The sequence below is a fragment of the Sus scrofa genome, chromosome 6 (assembly GCF_054392235.1).
Source record: "Sus scrofa isolate SSC_HxYL_T2T_F1_AM1 chromosome 6, Sscrofa_HxYL_maternal_Yorkshire_Landrace_v2.0, whole genome shotgun sequence".
In the NCBI taxonomy this organism is placed as follows: Eukaryota; Metazoa; Chordata; class Mammalia; order Artiodactyla; family Suidae; genus Sus; species Sus scrofa.
This window is the reverse complement of record NC_139388.1, coordinates 156,534,882-156,559,263: the sequence shown is the minus strand read 5'-3', so window position 1 is coordinate 156,559,263 and position 24,382 is coordinate 156,534,882. Positions and strand designations below refer to the sequence as shown.

The 24,382-nt window shown below is 36.9% G+C and overlaps 1 protein-coding gene across 4 annotated transcripts in view; it reads right to left on the bottom strand.

The window, feature by feature from the left end:
• C6H1orf87 (chromosome 6 C1orf87 homolog) overlaps window positions 1-7,056 on the bottom strand; it is a 118,491-nt gene extending 111,435 nt beyond the window's left edge. For 2 of the 4 annotated variants that reach the window (XM_084964892.1, XM_084964885.1), the window contains exon 1: window positions 6,877-7,056. Coding sequence is in view for 3 of the 4 variants with exons in the window: in XM_084964885.1 (XP_084821011.1) it covers window positions 6,877-7,018 (142 nt within the window). In the remaining variant the exon portion in view is untranslated. The remainder of the gene's footprint in view (window positions 1-6,876) is intronic. The other 2 variants (XM_084964895.1, XM_084964894.1) reach the window with 2 other exon arrangements.
• Between the last annotated feature and the right edge of the window lie 17,326 nt (window positions 7,057-24,382).

Genomic DNA, 24,382 nt, shown 5'->3' with positions numbered 1-24,382 from the left:
TTTAGTTAATTACTTAAAACATTTGGGTTTGGGCCTTTTAAAATTTCTTTTCTAATGTATGCAGTTAAAGCTAAACATTTTTCTTCAGGCCTTTACTTCAGCAGCAGCCTGCAAGTTTTGACGTTTGTACAAAGTATTTTCTAAATTTCATTGTGATTTATTCTTTAATGCAAAGTTCATTTAGAGATATCTTGCATAATCTTTAGTTTTAGGGATTTTCTATTGACATTTTTGTGAGTTTTCTATCTATAAACCATTTTGTTTGGAGGGCATACTGTATATGACTAATTGTTGAGATTTGCTTTATAGTCTAGCATATGGTCAATTTTGATAAATGTTCTATATACACTTGAAAATAATATGTGTTCTGTTACTGTTGCTTTCTGCTACAGTGTTCTGCAGCTGTCAATTAGTTCCAGAATGTCGTTTGTGCTGTTTAGATCTTTTTTCTTACTGATATTTCTGTCAGTGTATAAGTTGGCTACTGAGAGAAGCATGCTAATATTTCTGATGATGATTATAAATTTATTTTCCCTTTTTCTAATATAGTTTATATTTTGTATACTGTGAAGCTATCCAATTGAGTTCATACTAATCAATAAATGCTTAATCACCCTTTTATCCTATAAAATATTTATTTTATTTCTAAAACTGTGTCTTGCCCATATTGTCTGATATTAGTATGGCTACCCTAGTTTTGTTTTTTTAATTAGTGTTTGCATTGTATATATTTTTTCATTAGTGAATGAAGGTCTGTTGCTCTGCTCATATCTCCTCAGCATCACTCTTCCAAGAAGTGCCAAAGCATCCAGCTGTATCCTTTGAAGGTGCCCTAGGTTCTCTGCCTGACATTTTTATCTAACTGACTCCTAAGGCAGGCACAAAGTAGTTTTCCAGGCAGCACCTTCTAAAGATAAAGTCTGGGAGTTTAGGAATAAATACTTCAGTTTTCTCATGCCTCAGTTGAGACAATTGTGATATATGTTTTATACCAACTTGCAGCAGTCCATAACAAAACTCAGTTATAGTTGCCCCAAGAATTAAACTGTTCATTAATGCATCCAGTATCCTTCCTTTCCCTGTCTTATTTTCTCACTCCCTTACATACGATGCTGGGCATCATATAACACTAAATTATTTGCATTCAAATTCTTGCGTTAGGGTCTCCTTCTATGGAAATCTACCCTAAGTTATCCTTTTACTTATAGTTCATTTATATCTTTATATTTAAACACAAGGAGCATATTGTTGTATTTTGTTTTATTTAGTCTGATAATTTTCTTAATTGAAATATTTAGTTCATTTATACTTAGTGTATATTCTGGTATATTGTATGTTCTGTTTTCTCTCATGTCTGTCTTCATTATTTCTCCTCTATTAACCTGTTGGATATGAACCTGTTGGTTCTTTTACCATACTTTTAGTGAGTATCCTAGATATTACAAGCACCTTTAACTAATTACAGTCTAATATAAATTAGATCTTTTACCACTTCCCAGATGTTGCTATGATTTAGAACATTTATACTCCATTTATTCGCTTCCTGGAGTTTTGTTGTTAATATCAAGCAAAGTAACACATGCATTTTAGAGTTCACAAGACATTATTACCATCGTTTGTATAGACAATTTTCATTTAGGCTTATATACTTAATGTACCTATCTCAGTTTCCCTTAATTCTCTCCTACATTTTCATTTTATTGTTTAGGGTTATTTTCCTATTATAGAAGAACTAACTACTTTTAGTGTGATTCGGTTGACAGCACATTTTCTCAGGGTTTTTTGTTTGCTTGTATGGAAATAGTTTTATTTACCCTTTGCTCTTTTCTTCCTTGTATAAGTGATGTCATTTGTATTGAGGAATAATTTATCTACATCCAAAAGCACAAAACTTCAATGTTCAGCTTGATGAATTTTTATGTGTGCTATCCAAATCAAGGTTTTGAAATACAGGGCCCTCCAGAAATTTTCCCCATCCTCTCCCACAGACAACAACCTTCCTATAGAAGTAATTGCAAATCTGTATTTTCCAATAAGTTAGTTTTGGCTATTCTTGAACTGCATATAAATGGTATCATACAAAATGTACTTTCGTTTCTAGCTTCTTTCACTCAATGTTAAATCTGTGGAATCATCCATCTTATGTGTAAAAGTTATTTTAATTGCTATGTAGTATCCTATCGACTATGTCGAAATTTATGTATCCATTCTATTGTTGCTGGGCCCTTAGCTTGTTTTTCATTTGGGGCTATCACTAATAAAACTGTGATGAACATCATTGTTTAGGTGTTTTTTTTTGTTTTGTTTTGTTTTTGTAGGACACAAATACTTTTTTATGTTGGTATATACCATTTTTCATTGGTTTGAGTTTGGGGAGGTAATGGTTATTTCCTTAAGTACTTTAAAAAGCATTTTTATAGTTTTATAGCTTCTGAAGTTTCTATGGAAAAGTCAGGTATTAAGTCTTACTATTTCTTCTTTGAAGGTAAATGAGTTTTTTCCTCTGGCTGCTTTTAAAATGATTTTGGTTTTGATTTTCAGTTGTCTAATTATGGTATGCCTAGGTATTATTTCCTTTTTATATATCCTGCCTTAATCTGTGGCTCACTGCCTTTTGTCAGTTTTTGATAATTTTCAGCTGTTCGCTTTCAAGTATTGCCTTTGACTTTTTCTCTTCCTCCTTTATATAGTTACAGCTATATACATTATAGACCTTTTTATCCTCTCTCTTATGTCTCTTATGATACTTCCTAAATTTCTGTCTTTTCTTGATCTCCTTATGTTAGCTTGAATGGTTGCTATTGACTTAACCCTAGTTCATTATTATGTTCATATCGAATTCTTAATTTATATTATTGTATTTTTTAGTTCCAGAGTTTTTATTGTTTTTTTTAATGTTTAAATTCTATGATTACATTCTTTATCTTGTCATCTATTTTTTAAAAAAGTTTTACTCACAGTCGTTTTAAAGTGTATATCTGATGGGTCCCAACCAGCTTACCTTCCATGCTTTTTCTACTGTTTTTCCTTTTAGTCATGCTTGTTGATATGTGCTGTATGTGTGATTGAAAGCCAGACATTATTTATGGGAATTTGTGGAAGCTCTTGGTGATGTCATTTTCCTCCAGAGTGAGTTCGCCATATGGTCAATGTGGTAAATAGAGGACAGATCACATGAATACAGTCTGAGATTGAGATGACTTGAAGCTGAGTTACAACTTTGATAAGGTGCCATTTGCATCTGATTCATCCCATATCTGAAGGGTAGCCCTCCACAGACATTATTTAGTTGGTACTTATATTGTAATAAGTATGATTCCCTTTGTGCTGCAAGTAAGACAAAAAATTAGCTTAAACAGGATAAATTTATCATCTTACATAACAAGAAGTCCAGAGATAGGATGGCTTTTTGGGTACTTATTGGTAAATGCATACTGGATATAGCTTGAGTTCTTTAAAATTCTCTTGTCTTTGTTTTAATGTTTGATATGACTGCTGCAGTTTCAGGTCTCATAGGCAGCCGACCTTATGCTGAGGCAGAAAAATGAAGTTGTCTTTATAGTTCTTTGTGTAAGAATGAATAATCCATTTCCTAGGGGCCTCCTTCCCCTAAAGTCTTCCCTTCATGTCTCTTCGGCAAGAATTTTGTCACATACCTATGCCCCAGTGAAATGACCATGTTTGGCTTAGATTAGTCAAGAGTAACCCTTTAGGCCTGGGAAGGGTCCTTTCTCTGAGCCCACAGCCAGGGGAAGTGTGAGTACCTCAACAAAACTGGGACCTGATTAACAAGAAAGAAGGAAATAATAGGTATCTGTCACATGGAGAGATAGCTATCTCTCATATAGCAATCCTATGAGAAAGTATATTATTATCTATCCAGTTTTAATTATGAAAATTCTGTGATTCACTGAATTTAAATACCCAGCACAAGGTCAATTACTTAGTGGCAGAGTCTCTGTTAAAATAAATATCTGATTCCAGATTTTGAGCTCTTTTTATTGCCCTGAGTCTACCGACAAAGATAGAAGTCTTCTTTTTTCATAACCTGCCCTATAAGATGTTCATATATACAAATTGTGGTGGATAATACCATTTTCTTCACCCTGCCTTTCCATATCTTAGCAGAAACATCACAAATGTTCAGTCAGGATGAGAATGCTCTGTAGAGAGCGTTAATCACCTCTAAATCAAAGATTGCCTTAAACTTTAATTCATATATTTATGTGGCCATTCCTCAATAAGTAATGGACATAAGCCACCTAGGGCCTAAGCATTATAAGGTGTTGCTATTCAAGCTGAAACCACAAGGGACCAATTAGATTTTTCACTTCCATTAGCAAATATGATTTGTGTCCACTCTCTGCTGCCATTCATAATTTTGAACTCCACTCTGCTTAAAATATTCCCTCTCAGCTTCAGCTGAATGATTTTCACAAGAATCTGTCTCTTTGAGAAGTACCCTTAGAGTGATGGATTAGTAGCCCTGACAACATTTCCTAGGTTGGGAACACATTAGCCACTTCCATTTCTCTCCTCCAGAGTGGTGGTGGGGAGCCGTGAAGCCCTGCCATCAGAAGAGCTGGAGACCAGACCTCTTCATGACAAAGCAGCTGGAACAACCACAATTGCAGCCCTTGAGAGCAACTCCTGCCACAAGGTCAGAGGAGCAGCATTTTATATTCCTTTGTAGAATAAACTGAATATTTTTATAAGAAACAAATCTTCCACCCATGATCCTGTTCCCATTAGTAGGTCAAGGCAAGAGCAAACCGGAGAGGCTTAATTTACTTAGGAGACGTTCAGTATAAATACTTTATTCCCTTGTGTGATGTTCTTGTTCTGTTTGCTTTAATACATGCAAACAATGATGACTTACTCTAAGTTTTGATATGCCCAAAGACCATCCCTCTAATAACAGGGTGCTCCTCTTTGTCTGGGTGTCAAGAAGATCCAGAAAGTCTACATCAACACAGCATGTATTTTCCCTCCACTAAACTACTATACAATCTGTAATTGCTAACCCCACAAGTTTGAAAGTTTACCTTAACATTTGTGGGAAGCAGATGGTTTTCATACACTGCCAACCTGTTGTTATTAAAGCATTTTCTAAGAATTGTTTCCCAGCCATAGTCACTAGCATAATTAACCTTTCTGTGGATTGCATAATCAAGAGAATGATCACCAATCTGCCTGGAAGCCAAATGCACCGCTCAAAATTTGCTGCAGAGCAAGCTCTGTGTACTTGTAAAACCACACACAGCAAGAGGAATAATCCACTTTCGGGATGTTTTCTGGTGGCCACCTTTCTTTCCTCTGTCTCCTCTTTCATTCTATGAAGCAGACTCTCATTCTGGTCCTTTGTTCCTATTTCTATCTGCAACTATCATTCTGACTGGGTGCTGAGATAGCTTTCTTAACAGAATAGTAACCATGCAAGAAGCATGGAGGATATAAGAGAAAATGACCTCAGATTTGAGACTTTAGGATCAGTACTTCAAAGCTCTTTGTTTCCCTACAGGCTTTATCCAGCCTTTTTCTTTTTCTTTAAAAAAAAAATTGTAGTTGATTTACAATGTTCTGTCAATTTCTGCTGTGCAGCAAGATGATCCAGATATATATACATATATATACATATATGTATACATATATTCTTTTTCTCATATTGTCTTCTATTATGTTCTGTCACAAGTGATTGGGGGAGTTCTGTGTGGCTCAGTGATAATGAATCCAACTGGTATCCATGAGGACGTGGGTTTGATCTGGTGAACTATGGTATAGGTCACAGATGTGGCTCAGATCTGACGTTGCTGTGGCTGTGGCTCCAATTTGACCCCTAGTCTGGGAACTTCCATATGCTGAGGGTGCAGCCCTAGAAAGACAAAAAAAAAAAAAAAAAGAAAAAAGAAAAGAAAATAGAAAGGAAAAGAAACTAAAAGAAGTGATTGGATATATTTCCCTGTGCTGTACAGCAGGACCTCATTGCTTATCTATTCTAAATGTAATAGTTCGCCTTTACTAACCCCCAATTCCCATTCCATTCTTCTCCCTCCCTCTCCCCCTCCCCCTTGGCAACCACAAGTTTGTTCTCTACGTCCCTGAGTTCCTTTCCGTTCCTGCCTCTGCCCCCACTTTCTCCACATTTCCAGTCTTTGCCTTCTGTTCTGCTGTGCCTTGCTGATTTCTTTCTTCTCTCTCTCATTTATGTTCCACTGTTTCTTCTGACTCTTTTTTAAGCTTTTTAAATTTTAAAACAATTATAGATTCATAGAAAGTAGCAAACAGACAAAATATAGAGATCCCACGTATAGCTTTCAATTATTTTTCCCTAATGATTACATCTCCCATAACTATAATACCACATTCAAACCAGGAAATTGACATTGGTACAATCGACAGGGCTTATTTCAACAGTTTTAGATGTACTTGTATCTCCATCTATGTGTGTGAGTGTGTGTTCTGAGTTTTAAAAAGGAAATATCTTCAGTCTTCTGCCTGACTTCAGAATGGCTCAGAGTCAGATTCAATAAATGTTCATTAAGGGTATGCATGAGACATTGTCAGATAATTTACACAAACTTGTTCAGTAGATCTTCACATTGACCTTTTGAGGAAGAAATTATATCATTCATTTTATCCATGAGGAATTCAAGCAAACTTCAAAGAAATACATTGATATCCCCAAGGTCATCTAAGTAATGACCCCATTCCAAGTTCAGGGCTCACCATGCTGCTTGCCTGGTCCTTCAGTCTCTGTGTAGACCATGGTCTTTGTTTTCATGCACTTTATTCGATGCACAGCCTGACCAGACCTCAGCTTTATAGGGGCCTCCTACTTTCCCACCTTATGAATACAAAACCATAGCCCGGACTCACCTCTGACCACTGTGCCCTTTGCTTTTCTGATTCTGGCATTTGACCATCCATGGACCCATGGTGGTACTTGTGATTGTGTCTTAAATGTTGGGAGCAGTTTATGATACTCTTCAGACACATGATTTGTTGATCTCCCCAGCATATTGAGGTAGGTGTAACTGATATTACTGTTCTGATTCTGTAGATGAGGTCATTGAGATTCTAGAATGCTAAAGTCAGGAAATCAAAAGTCAGAGGTGGAGTCAGAATAAGACTCAGGCTTTTGACTCTGGGTGAAAGCTTTCTGTACTATTTCCTGTTAGAGTGGGGGAGGATGTTTTCCCCTCTATAATGATAAACACAACTGACTGAGCACCTGCTCAGTGTCATGAACTATGCTAGCCTTCTTACATATATTGCCTCATTTTGTTCTATTTTGTTTGTAACTATTATTTATTATCCCCATTTTAAAGATGAGGACCCGGACTCAGAAAGCATAAGTGATATAACATCAGGTGCAGAATTCGCAGGTGGCAAAACTGGGGTTGGAACCTGATGCTCTCTGCCTCCTGGCCTGAACTGTAACCTATTCTTCTTGCTTTGAAGGAAACAAATAATTATCTCATTTTCCTCCCTACATGAAAGCCAAACAGAAAATTTCAAATGATGTGACATTGAGATAAAAATCAGAGATGAAAGGAGTTCCCACTGTGACACAGCGGAAACAAATCTGACCAGAATCCGTGAGGATCTGGGTTCAATCCCTGGCCTTACTCAGTGAGTTAAGGATCTGACATTGCTGTGAGCTGTGGTGTAGGTCACAGATGTGACTTGGATCCCTCATAGCTGTGGCTGTGGCTGTGGGCCAGCAGCTGTAGCTCCAATGGGACCCTTAGCCTGAGAACTTTAAGATGCCTCAGGTGCAACACCCCTCCCCCCAAAAAAAGCAAAAAAAATAGAGATTAAAATTATTTTGGGTAGCATATAAAAATGTTGAATTATTTACTAATAATTAAAAATTGGCAGATTTCACATAAAAATATAGATTTTTAGATTTTCATGATAGATTGACACGACTGGTGATGGATTCTAGGCCCAGCCCCAAGTCTGTGCCTTCTGAGTGGCCACTGATCCGTTATAGTTCCTTTCCCCTAACTTGCCATCCCTGCAGGTTTGTAAGTTGGTAATGGTTCCTCAGACACTGCATCAAGGGAATGGAACTTCAAGTCCAAGCTGGGTTTAAATCACAGTTGCAATATTACCTGTAAGTCTATGGCAGTCTTGAAACATCATCACAGGTACTTTGCCTTTCCTTTCCTGTAGAGTTGGAGTTTATGTTCCCTACTCTTGAATTTGTGTGAGTTTATGACTACTTTGGCCAATAGAATCTAGGAGAAGCAATTATGTTGACTTTCCAAGTTAGGTTATAAATGTCAGTCATGCAGTTTCTACCTTAGATGGAACTAACCTGAGACCATTATGCCGGAAGGCCATGTGTACGCATTCTGTTTAAAGTCCCCGTGATCTTGGTAATCATTCCACAGTGTATATGTATGTCAAATCATCACATTCTGTGCTTTATTATTATTATTTTTTTGGCTCCACTGGCATGTGAGAAGTTCCCAGGCCAGGGACTGAACCTATACCATAGCTATAACCAGAGCCATAGCAGTGACGACACCAGATCCTTAACCCACTGAATCATGAAGGATCCCCAGGTTGTACATTTTAAATTAAATTTAAACAATGGTATTTTTCAATAATATCTCAAAAAATTTTTAAACAAAGTCTGCCTACCAAGGTTCCAGGCATGAGTGAAGCCAACTTCAATCCTCCAAACCAGTCCCTCTGCTGGGTGAATACTACTGAGAGATTTCAATGCTGCATGGAAGAGAAGAATCATAGAGCTGATCCTTGCTTAAATACTTAATTTGCAGACTCAGGAGATAGAACAAAATGCTTATTATTGTAAGCTTTGGGTTAGTGAGGTTTTTTTTTTCCAGTAATAAATTAGACAAAGTATTTAAAGCTCTGTGCCTCAGTCTGATCATGTCTAAAATAGAGTTCAGAAAATATGTCTTATCCTTTTTAGATAGATAAAAATAGGAGCAAGTGAAAGAATGGATTTAGCAACATATTGTAAACTATCAGGTTCGATTCAAAATTCAAATAAGGTTTTTATGATGATTGTAAGAGACTGATGACTTTGTGACAATTTTTACTACCTGAAGAAGCCTCAGTTTCTTTATCTTTATAATAGATATATTAATATCTATCCCTGGCTGTGGCTAACCACTTAGCACAGTGCAAAGCACATAAGTAGTTTCTTTTCCCCTTATTTCTCTTTAGTTCCTTTTAATTATTGTTTTATCTTTGTAGGACCTTCCAAGTTTGACTATCCCTGGACTCACGTACCTGATCTTCAATCTCACCTTTTCTCCATCAAAATTGATCAATCAGAGTGAGCTTCATTTGCTCAAGATTCTTCTAAAAGGTATGGTGGGGGAGGGAAGAATGGCACACTCATTCTTTCAGAAGGGGCATAGTGCAATAAAATGAACACACATCTTGAAATCAAGAATTTGGTACCTGCAGGATTTCATGATGCCTCATATCTAGGCAACTTCAAATCAAGGCAATGTATTAGAACACGCTTTATAAAAAGAGAAGCAATGTATAGGTAAGGGAAGTGGAGCACTACTGTCTGTGGCTTCAAATCAAATTAACTCCTCTAGCTTAGAAGACTGACTGCTCCCCTGTTTGATTCAATGTATAGCTTTTGATGTGTATTCCAAAAGATCTGATTCCAGATGTTTCAGATTTTCTGGTTGTGATATAATTAGTTGGTATCTTTCTCTAAGGTGCTCAGCAATTTCTTTAGAGGCAGATAATTTGTTTCATTCCTTCTGCAAATAATTTGGAAAACTAACATTCAGTGATTATATCTGACATGCCCAAGGGCATGTCATTTTGCAATTTCTCTACTTTCTGTAGAATAAGAGGGAGAGACCATTAAATGATGTTAATGTTGTGATAAAGACAAACTGGATGGGGAACTTGTGCTTAGAAGGCATAGACCCTTTTTTTCAAGATTATGTTATTGATGGTCTGGGTCTCTTCCATTTACTTTCCCAGAGTCTGGGCTACACCAAGGATGTGAAAGTCATATAGAATGAGTAGCCCCTGTTGAGTGAGCCATGGAGTTCATCTCTGTGCAGTTAAACATTTGCTGGAGGATTCCCTATGTTACTGACCCTCCCAAGTCAGGCCCCACAGGGGTCCTCCTGTCTGGTGCCTCTCTCTCCAATAGAACAAGACCAAGTTCAGTTCAGAAGCAAAGGATGATCAAAGAATGGAGAGATGTGAGCTCATGCTCTGGAGCAGATGCTCTCCCAGAAAGGCTGGAGACAGGGCTGCTTTATAGGAATCTCTGGAGCAGAGAGGGGGCGGTGTTCTCACAGGGCAGGCAAAGCATCTATGCACATGGCCCACTACCACCATCTTGAATTGCAGTGCTGTGCACAGTGCTTCTGCACAAGTCCCTGAGGTGTTTCACATGAGGAACTCTGGTCTGAAGTGCCAAGTGCAAAGCTTCTGCATGGGGCACACTATGAGCTAGTAACACTAGATGAAGCACAAAGGGAAAGAAAGTTCAGACTTTATTACACAGATTTTATTTATTTATTTGGCCACATTTGTGGCATATGGAAGTTCCCAGCTACAGCTGAGTTGCAGCTGCAGCCTATGCCACTGCTGCTGCAATGCTGGATCATTTAACCCACTGCAATGGGGCTCCAAAACAACCTGAGTTGCTGCAGTCAGATTCTTAACCCACTGCACTACAGCAGGAACTCCCCCAGATTCTACTTTTATTTTCTAGGAATTATTAATGGGCTTTGCTGGTGACACCTAAAGTTAGTCTCAATGTGTGTGGATTCAGACCTATGTCATGAAGCACGAGTTACAAGTAGCACTTTGCTAGTAAAGTGTTTGTAGTGTATACTTTTTGCTTTCTCAGCTTGGAATGTTTTTCCCTGTGTCCAAATCCACATAAACCTATTTAACTTTTAAGACATACTTTTTGCTCTGGGAAAAAAACCTCATCTGAGTCATCTGATCAAAGTTATCCACTCCACTTGTTGTCAGCTCTACCCTTTGTAGTACTTTCATTGCAGGATCACATTTGTTTCTACATCAGTCTTTCTGACTAGACTTTGAGCTCTTTCTAGATAAATGCCACACCTGGCTTTTCTATGATGCCTCACTACCCAGCACTGGGGTTGATTTTAGGAAAATACTCAGTAAATAATTGGGTAGATAGTATCTACAAGGCTTTGGGGAAAAAATAAAATCAGAAAAGACTGAAAGGACTTTGTAGAAGAGGAAGGTAATGTATCCAATATTTACTAAATCCTTAGTATCTGTCACTTAATGCGGAATAATTTATGTGTTCCTTATAGCACACTTTAGAAAAAAATATTATTGCCCCCATTTAACAGAACAGGAATTGAAACTCAGAAAGTGAAATAAATATATCAATGTCACACAACTGAGAACTGGTGAATTCAGAATTTTATTTGAATCTGTGTGATTCCAACACCATAAGTCTTTTATACTATTCTTTTCTATTTCTCAGGCTAGAACTCATAGTTTGTGCTCTCAATGAACAGGATTTCTGGAAGTCTGATTTTTTTTTTACTCTTTTTTTTTCCATAAGATAATTTCAGCACCCCCGCTGCACCAAAGCCAACAAACAAACAAACAAACAAAAAACAACCCATCAGGCCTGTCTCTACCTAATGACTTCCTGACTTCCTGGCTATTTCTAAGATCCAGTGTTGTCAGACTGTGGAGTCTAAGAACTTGATTAGGCTTTGGTTCACAGTAGGTGAAGGGACTGTACTTAAATCAGTAATTTTCTAAAGCTTTACTGAGTTATATCTGATGTATAAAAACCCCACACATATTTAAAATGTAGATTTTGGTAAATAGCCATGAAAAAAAAAAAAAGATAATTTCCTCATATTTCTGGGTAGAACATCCAGCAAACTGTTAACCAGAAGTGGTCCGAAGTGGTCCCTTGATTTACTCCTCATCTTAGGGGAAAACATTCAGTCTTTTACTGTCAAGTAGGATGTTAGCTTATCGGTTTTTGCAGATGTGGTTCATTAGATGGTGGGTTGTTCCTTTCTATGCCTGTGTGCTGAGAGGATTTTTGTCTTTTTTTTTTCCTGGTTAAGATTGGTAGTTAGATGTCATCAGAGGATTTTTCTGAATCTATTTCAATGAATATATGTTTTTCTTGATCTTCTAATCTAATGGTAAATTACCCTCAAGATTCTTTACAACTTTTAGATACTATGTATCTATGATTATAGGTTATTTAAATACTTGAATCAATCTTATCAAAATTATAGTATAGTTTTGGACATCGTAAGTCTAAAGGTTAATAAGTATAAATATGTGTCTTAAGTAGCATGGCAAATTCATACTTATTAGACATGTATCTGGAGTTCTTTTCATCACATGGACTTTGCTATTTATTTATTGTTTTATTTTACATAAACCAAAACCATTCCTGGCTGTACAATTCTGTAGATTTTGATAGATATGCAGAGTCATGCAACGACTCCTAAAGTCATGACAGGTTCATCTCTGTTTCTATGTCAAAATTCCCCCATTAAGTTTCTTTCTAGGCAAGTCCAGCACCCACCTCTCAACCCTGAATACTATGATTTGTTCTCATTTTTTTTAGTTTCACCTTTTCCTGAATATTGTATGCCTGAATTCATATGGTAGTATACAGTCTTTGGGGAGGGGCTTCTTTTGTCTAGTACCATGCATTTGAGATTTGTTGATGATGTTTCGTGTATCAGTAACTTCAGAGCACATTTTCCTGCCAACTTCCTGAAAGAAAATGAAAATAAGCTGTCAGGAATGTGGTATATTTATCAAAAGAAAATGAATTACATACATAAGTGGTGAAGTGGGGAGGCTACTCTTTCCTTCAGTGTAGTATAAAAGTCACATTTTTCAATATATAAAAAACAAAACAAAGGAACACTGCTCTCTGAGCCAACAGGTGACGATATCCTATGAGCACACAAACAAGAGGAAACTGGTAGGAGGTCTAAGTCCCTGCCATTTTTTCCATCCATATTCTTTAGTCATTCTCTGTCTAGTTTGCATATTTAGTAGTAATCCACTCATCTTGCTTGACAGATTAGGCTGGATTAGATACCACTGTTGCATGTGCAGCCTATATGGTATTAAGAGTGAAATAGTTAAATAGAGATGGGGTAGATAGTGTCAGGTTTAGTGAATGGATTTTCAGTTTTTGTCCCAATAATGGGGTACATTTTTAAGTCAGTCCCCTTTTGGTCAGACCCTCTCACAGAATGTCTGGCAGTAAGACAAGGGAAGCATGAGGCCCAGGAGAAGAGTTTAAGCAATGACAGGAGAAATGATAGATACAGTGGATCTCACTTACTTAGCTACCTCACTCTAAAGGTTTGCTGTAACCCTTTTGGGAAGTTGAATGGGACATAGGTACCAGGTTCCCATTGCATAGTATGTACAATCCAATGCCCATGGTGCTTTTGTTAAATGCATTGCAAGCTGTATATCCTTAGTTCATGAAGTACATTCAGCTTCAGTGATTCTTTGGCTGTCTCTGTAAGGCCTTAACAAAAAAAGAGACTCTCTTGATGTTTCTGAAGACTGTCAGGGACATCTCAGAAGAAGCCCTCCAATCCTTGGGCAAGTCATATCTGACTCCGAACAAGGAAACTTTCAGGTCAGAGTAGCTGGTATTGGTGGGGAACAGTGAGCTCTGGGATGGGTTGGAAATCTGATATTGACACCTTGCAGGGCATCTTGGGAAGTAAAGTTCCCTCCCCTTAGATAGCAGGGAGCAAATTACTAAGCAAAAAAGCCCAAACTTACAACAAAAGCTGTCAGGCACTCATTCACAGTAAATGTCAGATTTCAGACACCAACTGCTAATGTGTTAGAAAACGCTGATTAGGGATTACGGAATCTGCCTATAAATTTTCTATTACCATTATTTAAGAAAGTCTGAAATGTGGTGATTTTAATTCCACCAACATTTTATGTTTTTCTTATAGGTTTCAAATCTGTGAATGTCAGCATTTACAAAATTTAGCTGAGAAATATATTTATAATAAATGCATTATAAAAGAAGGAACAGGTATTGAATAAATGTAAACATCAACTTTAAATCATATGTATGGCATTAATTTTGGAATTAGTTTGTATGATTTACATAAAAATTATATATCTCTATACTGGATAAGTTTCATGAGGGTAGAATTTTAATTCTGTTTTGTTAATTAATATACACTAAGCCCCCAGAATAGTTCCATGCATGCAATAAGCTCTCAAAAAACATTGTTGAAGTAGAGACCAGAAAGGAAAATAAAAATTTAAATTTGCAAACCAGAGGACTTATAGAGTTGCTATGATTTTACAAGAAATTTGACTCTAAAGTTCCTAGGAAATAAAATGAATATGAAACTATACTGGTTACATAGCTTATATTGCAAAAGTGGAAAAAGGATACAATCTATTTAGGAAAAATTAAGCTCTTCCAGAGCTAATCTTTCTAAGAACTTCCTAATATCGTCATAGGATCAGCAGTGAGTTTGGGGGGTTATTTTTCATAGCAATTGTCAGTGAAAGTTGAGAGCATAATATCAAACTTTAACATGCCAAAGATAATCATAAATGGGTGGTCAAAAATGAATAAACAGAAAATTCAATCAAATAGAGTTGGGAGACCAGAAGAGGGAGCTCTCGTGCTCTGTGATGATAGGCAGAGCCCAAAGTGACAAAAAAGAACTTCCTCTTCCTTCCTGGCAAGAGCTTCCAAGGAGAGCCTGTGGAGACTCAGCCAATGGAAAGCCATGGATTCTGTGTTTACAATAGGAACCCCCAAACTTTCTTTCCACCTCTGTAGATTTCTTCTTTCCATTTTTGCCAGGGACTTGCTCATGGCTCATGGTTGCAGACCTGGCAGTCTGCAATTTCAATAGAAATTTTACTTATAGTATATTCTTACAGGAAATGTCTTATACTAGAAAATATCCCTCCTAGACTAAGATGGGAGGAGTTGGAAGAGGACAGCAGGGAGTGACATGGAAAATTGTACAGGTGGGTAAAATCTGTGGCTGAAAGAATTTGACTTCTCAAATAGAGATTATCCCCCTTTTGTCTTTTTAGTCATTCCTGATCCATCTTGGTTTAATAATTTACTCATTCAGAATCATTTATTTTTTTAATCACTTTTTATGCTTCAGTTGCTGGGATAGATGCTGAGGATACAAGACAACTTCAAGGTAGTTTTGTTCTTAGGACATTCTGAATCTGGTGAAGGAGGAAAGCAAGTCAGTGGGTTATTATGAAGAATTGCTCTAAGGGTGGTCCCCATGGTGTGTGGGGGGGCAGAGGAGAGGCATCTAAATTAAGCTGGAGTCAAAGTCGGCTTTTCAGAAGATGAGACCATAGAGTTAATTATTAAAGATATATTTGAGTTCAGTGTATAAATAAAGGGGAGAAGTGATATGGAGGAGTAGCATGTATACTGGGAAAATTGCAATTACTGTCTAGGGTGGAGGGTAGTGCATAGAGTAAGACATGCTTCTGAGGATTAGGAGAGAGGACGGCAAAGGAGTAGGAAGAAAGGCAATGGAGAGACTTGTGGCTTAAGGAGAGAACATTGAACTTTATCCTGAAAACTACGGACAACCACAGTCATTGAAAAGAAAAGATCCTAGTGATTATAAGGCATTTTTAACTTAAAGGTGAGTGGTTTTAATTTTGGTCAAAGAAAGATTTTAATGCTGTTCTTTTGGTTATGAGAGTCAGTTAGTAACAAAGACTCAAGAGTTATGAGTTCAAGTTTCGAATCTGCAATAAATGTGTGACCTTAAGAAAGTCATGAAACCTTTCTGAGTTTCAATGCCTTCATTATACATAGAGTTAATAATGACTCCTTAAAATACAGATATGAGGTTGAAATGATGTGGAGCAGCCCCTGTTTTCCCTGGCTGCTTAAGTCAGCATTTGCTGATTCTGGAACTCATGTGCTCTGATATCCACATTGAGGTTGCTTTTCCAGATCTTTTTCAAAAGGTGGTGCCTCTATTGTGGTCCTCTCTCTATTTTTTCTTTTAGTATACAGTATTCTTGTGCCTTTTGGACTCAAGCTCCAGGCATATCCAAACTCATCCTTTGAGCTGGGGCAACTTGGGTCTGTAAAGAGTTCCCGAAAAGTCTCAGAGTAGCAGATCCTGGGAGTGACTGGAATTAGAGCAAGTGGCAAAAACAGAGGTTCTCATTGAAACTTCTAGATAAGAACATTTCAAAACTTAACACAGCCAGGGTCTGCCAGTGCACCAACAGATCAAGGCCTGAAACCATCTGGAACCTAACACTGCTCATTAATGATGAAAGTGATATGAGAATATGCGATGGGGTTGGAAGGAGGTGCTATGACTTTAATGCAGACACGGAAGTAGAAGCATATCTTCGAAATCAATTTTTCTTAAAATCAACCCATCCAAACTAAGTCATTATAAAGCTCACCAAGGATAACAGCTCTATCAATCAAACCTTTTGCCTTCACAGTTGAGTAAAATTTTTCTTCCCTTTATAATCAAAACGGAGAGGGCAGCTCAGTTTCTCAGTTAGAGGCAAAAGAATCTTTTCTTGACTCCTGCTCTTTATCTCCACTGAATAACTCACCCCATTTTAATGTTATGCTCTATTACTCATATTATTTTTTTGAAAATTATTCCCAGAGGAGGAAGAATATAATGAGAAGATATCAGGCTTTTTATTTGAAGAACTAATCAAATTTTAGGAAGGCATACCAGTGCACTGTAGGGTTTCTGGACAGGAAGTGAAAATGACCTGTTCCTCACTATAGTTATGCAAGTACTTGTTTAGCAGAGAATGAATTTTCTGGACTTTATAAGGAGGACTCATTTAAGGAAGTGGAGGGCCCTACTGTGTAGCAGCAGGAGGGATTCCAGGCGCATGTTAAGAATATTTCCTTTTGAAAAATCGAAATATTATCTTAATAGCTACAGTGTATTAATTCTTCAGTCTCTTTCCAGGAAGAAAAGAGGTTATTGTGGAAGAGGTCTGCCACAATAACAATTGTGGAAGAGGTAGGATGCCTTCCTCTCAGCCAAGATAGGTTGATTAAGGCTAATGGAGTGTACTTGGCTTATTATACTTCACAAAGCCCAGCGTACATAATACTATACTCATGAGACCACGTCAGATACAGCCACATGCTAGGATTTTATCCATAATGGTAAGAAAATCCAGTAAGGAAGTATGGATTTTCCTCTCTAATATTTCTCTGAGAATTTTTGTAGGTAAACTGAGTTTTCTGCAGGCATACACATCTTAAGGGCTTGAGGGAATCTAAGGCAGTATGTCATCTAGGGCTTTCTTACTATAACTGAAGAATAAGAGGTGTTTGATTTGTTGAAAGTCTCAGGGGTGGTTAGGGCCAGTGATAGATTATGAAACCAGGTTTTCTGAATTACAATGCCAGAATCTTCCACAAATTATATTCTTGAGGATTTCCTTAACTACTCTAGCTTTATTAAGAGTATACATTTGAGGGATAGTGTAGAAGAGGCATCTAATACCTGTTGAGCAGTTAATAAATATTTAGAGTGGTGAGTAAGGACTCAAATTTAATATTTCATTTATGATCCTGTGACAGTGTTATGATCATTCTACATATATTGAGACTGAGGCTCAGAGAAGTTGACTTGGACAAGGTACCAAATTTAGTTTATTAGAACTGGAATTACCTCCAAGGTCAATTAAGCCCCCGAATTGCCACAAACGAGTACTTAACACTTATGCAGTATGAATTTATGAAATCTTACATTCTGAGTTGGTATTGAAATGATAGGTAACCATCTAATTCCATCATCAATTTAAGGCAAGATTTTTCTTTACAGAATTCCTGACAGATATTCACCAGTTTTGACTTTTTCACCACCAGTCATGAAGAACTCACTCTCTCACAAGATATTTAGCCTTGTGATATACAGCATAAAATATTGCTTGTGCTTGACTTCTTAATTTATACTTATAATGAATATCTCCTAGATTACTGATGTCCTCAATAATTCACTTATTAATTAAAACATATTGAGTATCTATTACATGCCAGGCACTAAATTCTAAGAACACAATGATAAATAAAGCAAATATCATGTCCTATCCTCATGGATTTTGAATTGTTTAAGCAAGGCTTTGTGTGTAGTTCATATTTGAGGAACTGGAAGAAGAGAGCATTAATAAGAGAGCACATAGAATCTGCAAAAATAGATAACCCAAGCTCTAAAATGTGGCTTACTCAAACCTATAATAAAATGCTTGTGTAGAAGGCAGATGACATCCTTTGAGGATCACTTAGAAAATGAAATATGGGGAGAATTTTTCCTCTGAGAAAGCAATGAAAAAATTTGCTTAGAGCATCTAAATGGCTCCTCAGAGATCAGGCTGAGTTATGGTCAGTGACAGGAAGGAATCATTGGCAAACAGGGCTATATGTTTGGCCAGAGGCAAGTTGTGTTAGAGGCTAGACTGCCCATGGTAAAAATATTGACTCCAGACCATAGTGTGAACAGGGCCATGGTCTGTTCTTGAAGTAGCATCTGCTTAGTCTTGTTCTTATACAGATCATCAAGAAGATCCAATTCCATGATCATACATCTATGGCATTATAGGAAGCAGGCCTGGGGAAGGTTTGAACAGAGGATGCTGAGAAAATACCTTTCCTAGGGCAAGACTGACCAATCTCTAAGCACCTACTGCAACCTTTACATAGCTACCTCAGATAATTTTCACAATTCTCTGAAAGATGAATATCATCCCTCTGTTATTGATGAAGTAGACCAAGTCTATGGGAAAATAACTTGTAAGCAGAGGAGTTGGAATTCCCATTCATGTGCATCGACTCCTAATATGATGTATTTTCCATTATATCATGCTGTCCTCTTTACATTTATATGAAGGCAACTGGCAGATTCCTTGAAACTGTGATTTGAGGTTCAAGAAGAAGCAGGTTGAAACTAAAGGAAATTAAGTTTCAGGGCCCTTCATTTGCATGGGACCCATTCAAGGTCTTGAGGGGCCTTAGTAATAAGATTATATATTTTTTTATACTTTGCAACACTAATATATTTGCATATTCTTTTTCTCAAAGAGAGCCTTCAAAATTATGAGTCTTTTTCTCCATAAAACCTGTGCTAAAACCCTCCTTAAAGAACAGCCATTCATTTAACAAATATATCCAGAATGCCTAATAAAGCCAGGAACTGTGCTAAGTGCTGAGGATATAGCAATGAATAACTTGTAATAGAAATCCTGTCCTCACAGAACTGAAAGCCTAGAGGCCATGTGCATTGTTAGGGTCCTATCAGGAAGGGCATGCCACATATTAATTGATAATTTAAAGAAAATGTAATAAAGGGACCATTTACCAAGATGTGGTTGGGTGTAGGTAAACCGGAGAGCATAGTGCAGTGTCCTCTGGTTTGTAATAGAAAAGCACTGGCTTGACGGGCAAGCATGGAGAATAGTTACTAACTAGGGACAGAGCTGTGTGAAAAGAACTGCCCAACAGGGGATGAAACCTTTAGTTGATGGCCTCTAACCAATCATAATGGAAGGAAGCAGGCAATAAATAGCTCTTGTCCTCTGACTTCTTGCTGATATTACTCATTGATCAAACCCAGTTGAAAGTTAGAAGGCAGGTCAGCCCCTTAGTATATTCGCACAGATCAGTCTCCTGGATCAAGTAGTGCAGAAATGTGGAGAGCAGATCTGGAGGAGAAACAGATGATATCCAATACATCATGTATATTCAGCACCCTTAGACCCCTAGTGAGGATATGATCTGGGGAAAAGGGTTACATAAAGTAGAAAGCCAGTTTTCTAGGATTGATATTATTTTGGAAAATAATATACTACTACTAATAATCACAAGCAAAAATATTTATTGAAAGCATACTCAGTTGTAGATATAAAATAAGAATTTGAAAAATCTGATATAAATTCTTTCCTTTAGATGATATTCTAAAGAATTCTAGAAGTTGGTTCTTTGCCAACTTCAAAACATTTTCCATCACTGTAGGAAGAGTTAAACTTCCTGAGGGACCCTTTCATATCTCTCTGTTTTATATCTTAGGGTCCATAGAATAGAAAAGAAGAACCATTGGGTAACTGTATATAGGAAGAATTCACATTCAATCAGCCATAGAGAGGATAATAAAAGATTGAACATTTCTAATTACTGAATCAAAATGGATACTCTTTTGCAAATGACTTAGTAACCCCCAATTCACTTTCAGATTGGGCACTCATTAAAGGTCCATTGGACCTAGGAGGCAGAATGTGAAAGACACAAGGCATTGAATAGCTCCCATTTCCTTCTTAAAATATTCTTAAGCAGAAAGGCTATTCCCAAAGAGAACCAAAAGAGATTGACCTATTTATGAGAGTGAATTGATTTGTCCAACTGAGAGACATGTTTCAAACCATTCAGGCCACTGAGATTGGATATGCAAATGAGTTCTTTCAGAGTTTCTCAAAGTTACCCAAAGAAAACTTGGAAGAGTCTACAAATTTCAACAAAGTTAAGTTTCTTTCTCCAAATCCTTCACATCAAACCTACATTAACCACACTTAATATCCAGAAAGTCTAATCTTTGTTAGAGTAAATGAGGTGTCTAAAATATGTGGAAAATCTAGACCCCCAATTATGCTTTGAATTAAAGAACAATTAAGCTGTAAATTGTGCTTACAGATTATTCAATGAATGCCTTCATTTGACATATGAGAAAATTGTGACCTGGAAAAGAAAAATGACTTGTCTCAAGGTCACAGAATGAGTTAGTGTTAGAGTTGTGATCAGTAGCTTTTATGTTCAGTCTTTGGGCCTCTTGTCCTTATAGTTACATCATATTGGCCTTCGAGACATAGACAGAGAGACCAGTAGTCTGAGGATCTCTGAAGGTTACTCACTCAGTTCTTGGGAGAAAGAACATTTATCGCTTCTTTGATAACAGTGTGAAGCCAATTGGAGTGTTAAACCAATTGGAGAAAATGTGCAGGAGGAAGGAAATCTCCTAACATATTTCATCTGTCTACGCTAAGAAATAGAGAATTTAACCTGTACAGTCTTCTTTGACATCAGTAGGTTGTTAGCTTCATGGAATATGATCAGGATAGTCACTTTTGAAACTATCTGTAATACTGGAAAATTATCTTACCTCTAAGATGTGTTAAGAAGTTTAATCAGCATGTCATACTTCATAACACTAGATTAAATGAGACATGAATAGATGCAGTCTAGGCTTTGATAATTGCTGGACAACTTCATTCTTCAAGCATCATTCAGCCAACCCACACAATTGATGCTCTACTCCTTTTCTTAAGCAGGCAAGGAAAATTTGAGAGACTTCTGTGTTTAGACTTCCAGCTTTCCCAAGACTCCACTATGTGAATGTAGCTTTGGATAAAACAGCAGAATTCAGCGGTGTCCCCTTTTGAACTACCATCTTTCCATGTAACTGGATCTGGTTTCACTGAGTTTGTTTGACCTGTGATCCATTAATACTTCCCAAGAAGCTGTTATCTTCCGAGCATCGATTGCTACTTGAAGCACAAATATTATGGACTTTTTGTCTAATGTCCCCAGGGATTAGTAGCACTTACTTCCTTTCCATGATAGCTAATATCTTGTTATATCTTTGGTGTTTTTATTTACCAGATAGTCATTTTCTATTCCCATGGAGTTCTCCAAGAACTTCCCCAACCACTTATTCTTCCAACAATCTACATTCCCTATGTATTTTCAATTGATTGATGTTGACAAAATCAACTGATATTAAAAATGTTGAATCTTGAGGAACAGATTAAGTGCGACAAGCCTACTTCTGCCAGAATGGAGATTTGGTGACTTCCCTTTATCTTTCAGGTTTTTTTTTTTTTTCATTTTCCTCAAACATTAGTAACTTATGGAAATATTGTGGGATAGCTATTGTCTTATAGAATGACATTTCTACATTTTTGAGGGAGAAAAATAATGCCCTTCTTATGACACTTTGTTTTGAACCCATTTCAGTTATTTGTTCAATTCCAGTTCTGTTCATTACATAGAGAATCACCCGTGGATCCATGCTCTGGACCACTGGCCATAACGAATATTAACATTCAGGCTTATTTTTAATGACTATTAACCATGGATTGAAGCATATCACATAAGACAAAGGAAGGAAAAAATTTGCTTTCAGTGGAGAAATTTGGCCCATGATAATGAATCCAGTGTTACTTGTCAAATAAGGCTACAGTAAGGCAATCTAGAGTTTGTCTTTTTATACATTTAGTATAAAAATAAATATCCCCTGGAAATCTATGGACATCGACATGATACACCGTCACAAATCCTTTGAATGTACCCAAGTTACCCTAGATGACCATAAAAGTTCAACTATGTTCAACTTATGTATTAAACTCATAGCATTACAAAGGCTAATCTTTTAGCCATGAATTTATACAATTTTCTATATTTATATTCACTGCACTGAGGGAGAGCTATGAGAAAGATTGAGGAGGCCTACTCAAAAACAGGTTAATAAATTTAATTTGTACTTGACATAGAATCAAAACTTTAAATGGGGTGAGCCAAGAGCAATAAGAAATGACAGATGGAAAAGTGTATCAAGCCTTTTGGGGATGATTGATTAATTAACTTATTGTATTATCCAATAAATACTAATTAAATGCTTACCAAGTTTGACATACTGCAACCATTGATAACTAAAACACATGGTCCAGGCCGTTACAGAAAATACAATCCAGCAGTTTTTATATAGTGTTTGTAATAACAGTGTGAAAGTGCATATATATGAGGGAACTATATGTTGTTTTGACCATACTCTAAGTAAAAATAAAATAATCTTGGTATGAGCCCAAAGGTCCCTCAAGAGTGGGTACTCCCTAAGTTGTCTCCTTGCCTCTGTTTCATATCAAATACTTGACTTGTTTTAAAGATAAAAAAATACACCAACTATTTAAATGATGACTTTTATGTCATTGCTGTTTCATTATGGAAGAAGAAGAAATTTATTTTTAGGGTAGAATTATATAACTATATTGTAAATTTTATTTCTTGATTTTTGAAATAATCATGGATATCTAAACATATTTTCATGTGAGTCAGAAGAAAATTCTCAAGAATTCTCTATAAACATTTGGTCCTATTGGTTCTTTTCTACCCAGTCTTTTCCATACAATATTAATTATCTGCAATTCCTTGTATAAGGGTCAGCTTGAATGTCTATTTTATTTCATAAACTCTTACTATTATTTATGGCTTCCAAACATTTGGTCATTGCCAACATTAGGTATTTTTGCAGAGCCTTATGGCTCATATTTGTTATAGAAGCTGATCTAGTACAACGGAGCAAACCAAGAGCAATGACAAAGGAGAGATAGATAAGAGCTAGTCATATAATTCTACCTCATTTATCTTTGGCAGAGTTTCTCAGAGGTGAAAAATTTCTTTGTAAACCTTCCAAAGAAGTCCTGCAGGTCAGTCAAACATATCTAATGATAAACTGCTCTAAGCCTTTCTGGCTTATTGTGAAAAAGTGGCCAGTGTCCTAAAATGCATTGCATTTTGTCTCAAAGGATTGATTCTCCTTGTCTTTCCCACCTTCATTTCTCTATGCTTGTTTTTTTGTAAACAAAGTATCTCACGTCACTTCAATCCTTGCCTCAGATTCTGCCTTATAGAGTCTTTATAGAGAACTGTGATGAAAACATGGCCCAGGAAGATAAGGGTGACTGAATTACGAAAGGGACTGATAAGTCTTCTATGCCAAGGCATAGAAAAAGAGTAGAACCATGAGACCCAGGGGTGGTAACATCTGAGTCAACAAATCTGAGAGTCTTGAACCCCCAAATTCTCTTGGACATTTCTGGATAGTAAAAGCAGCATCTTCATCTTTTCCAGAGGAGAGTAAGCTCCTTTTCCCTGGAAACTATATAATTATTTCACCTAACCAGGTACCTTAGAAAGTCACTCTCTCAAGACACACCTGTACCACCCCTCATTACCTCTTGGCTAATAATCAAAGTTAGGTCTTAGCACAGCCCTGATAGAAAAACACAAGCCTAACTCTGAAAAAAAAATCCTTAAACTAAAGCAATCCCAGGATTTGTCTAACATGTATCAATTATAGAGGAGGCGGGGGGGGGTAGTTATTGGAACATACAGATCTCTGCCTCACACTTAATACAACTAGACAGCCTCCAGTACAGGATCCTATGCTAAGGATATTAACTATATTCTTTCCTCAGTATCGCATATCCCAGTGCTTGTACAATGAATAGATAGACCATGGCAGCAGATATGTAGATTATGCACCAGTCTCAACAACAGAAGCTCCTCCTCAGCAAGGCTAAT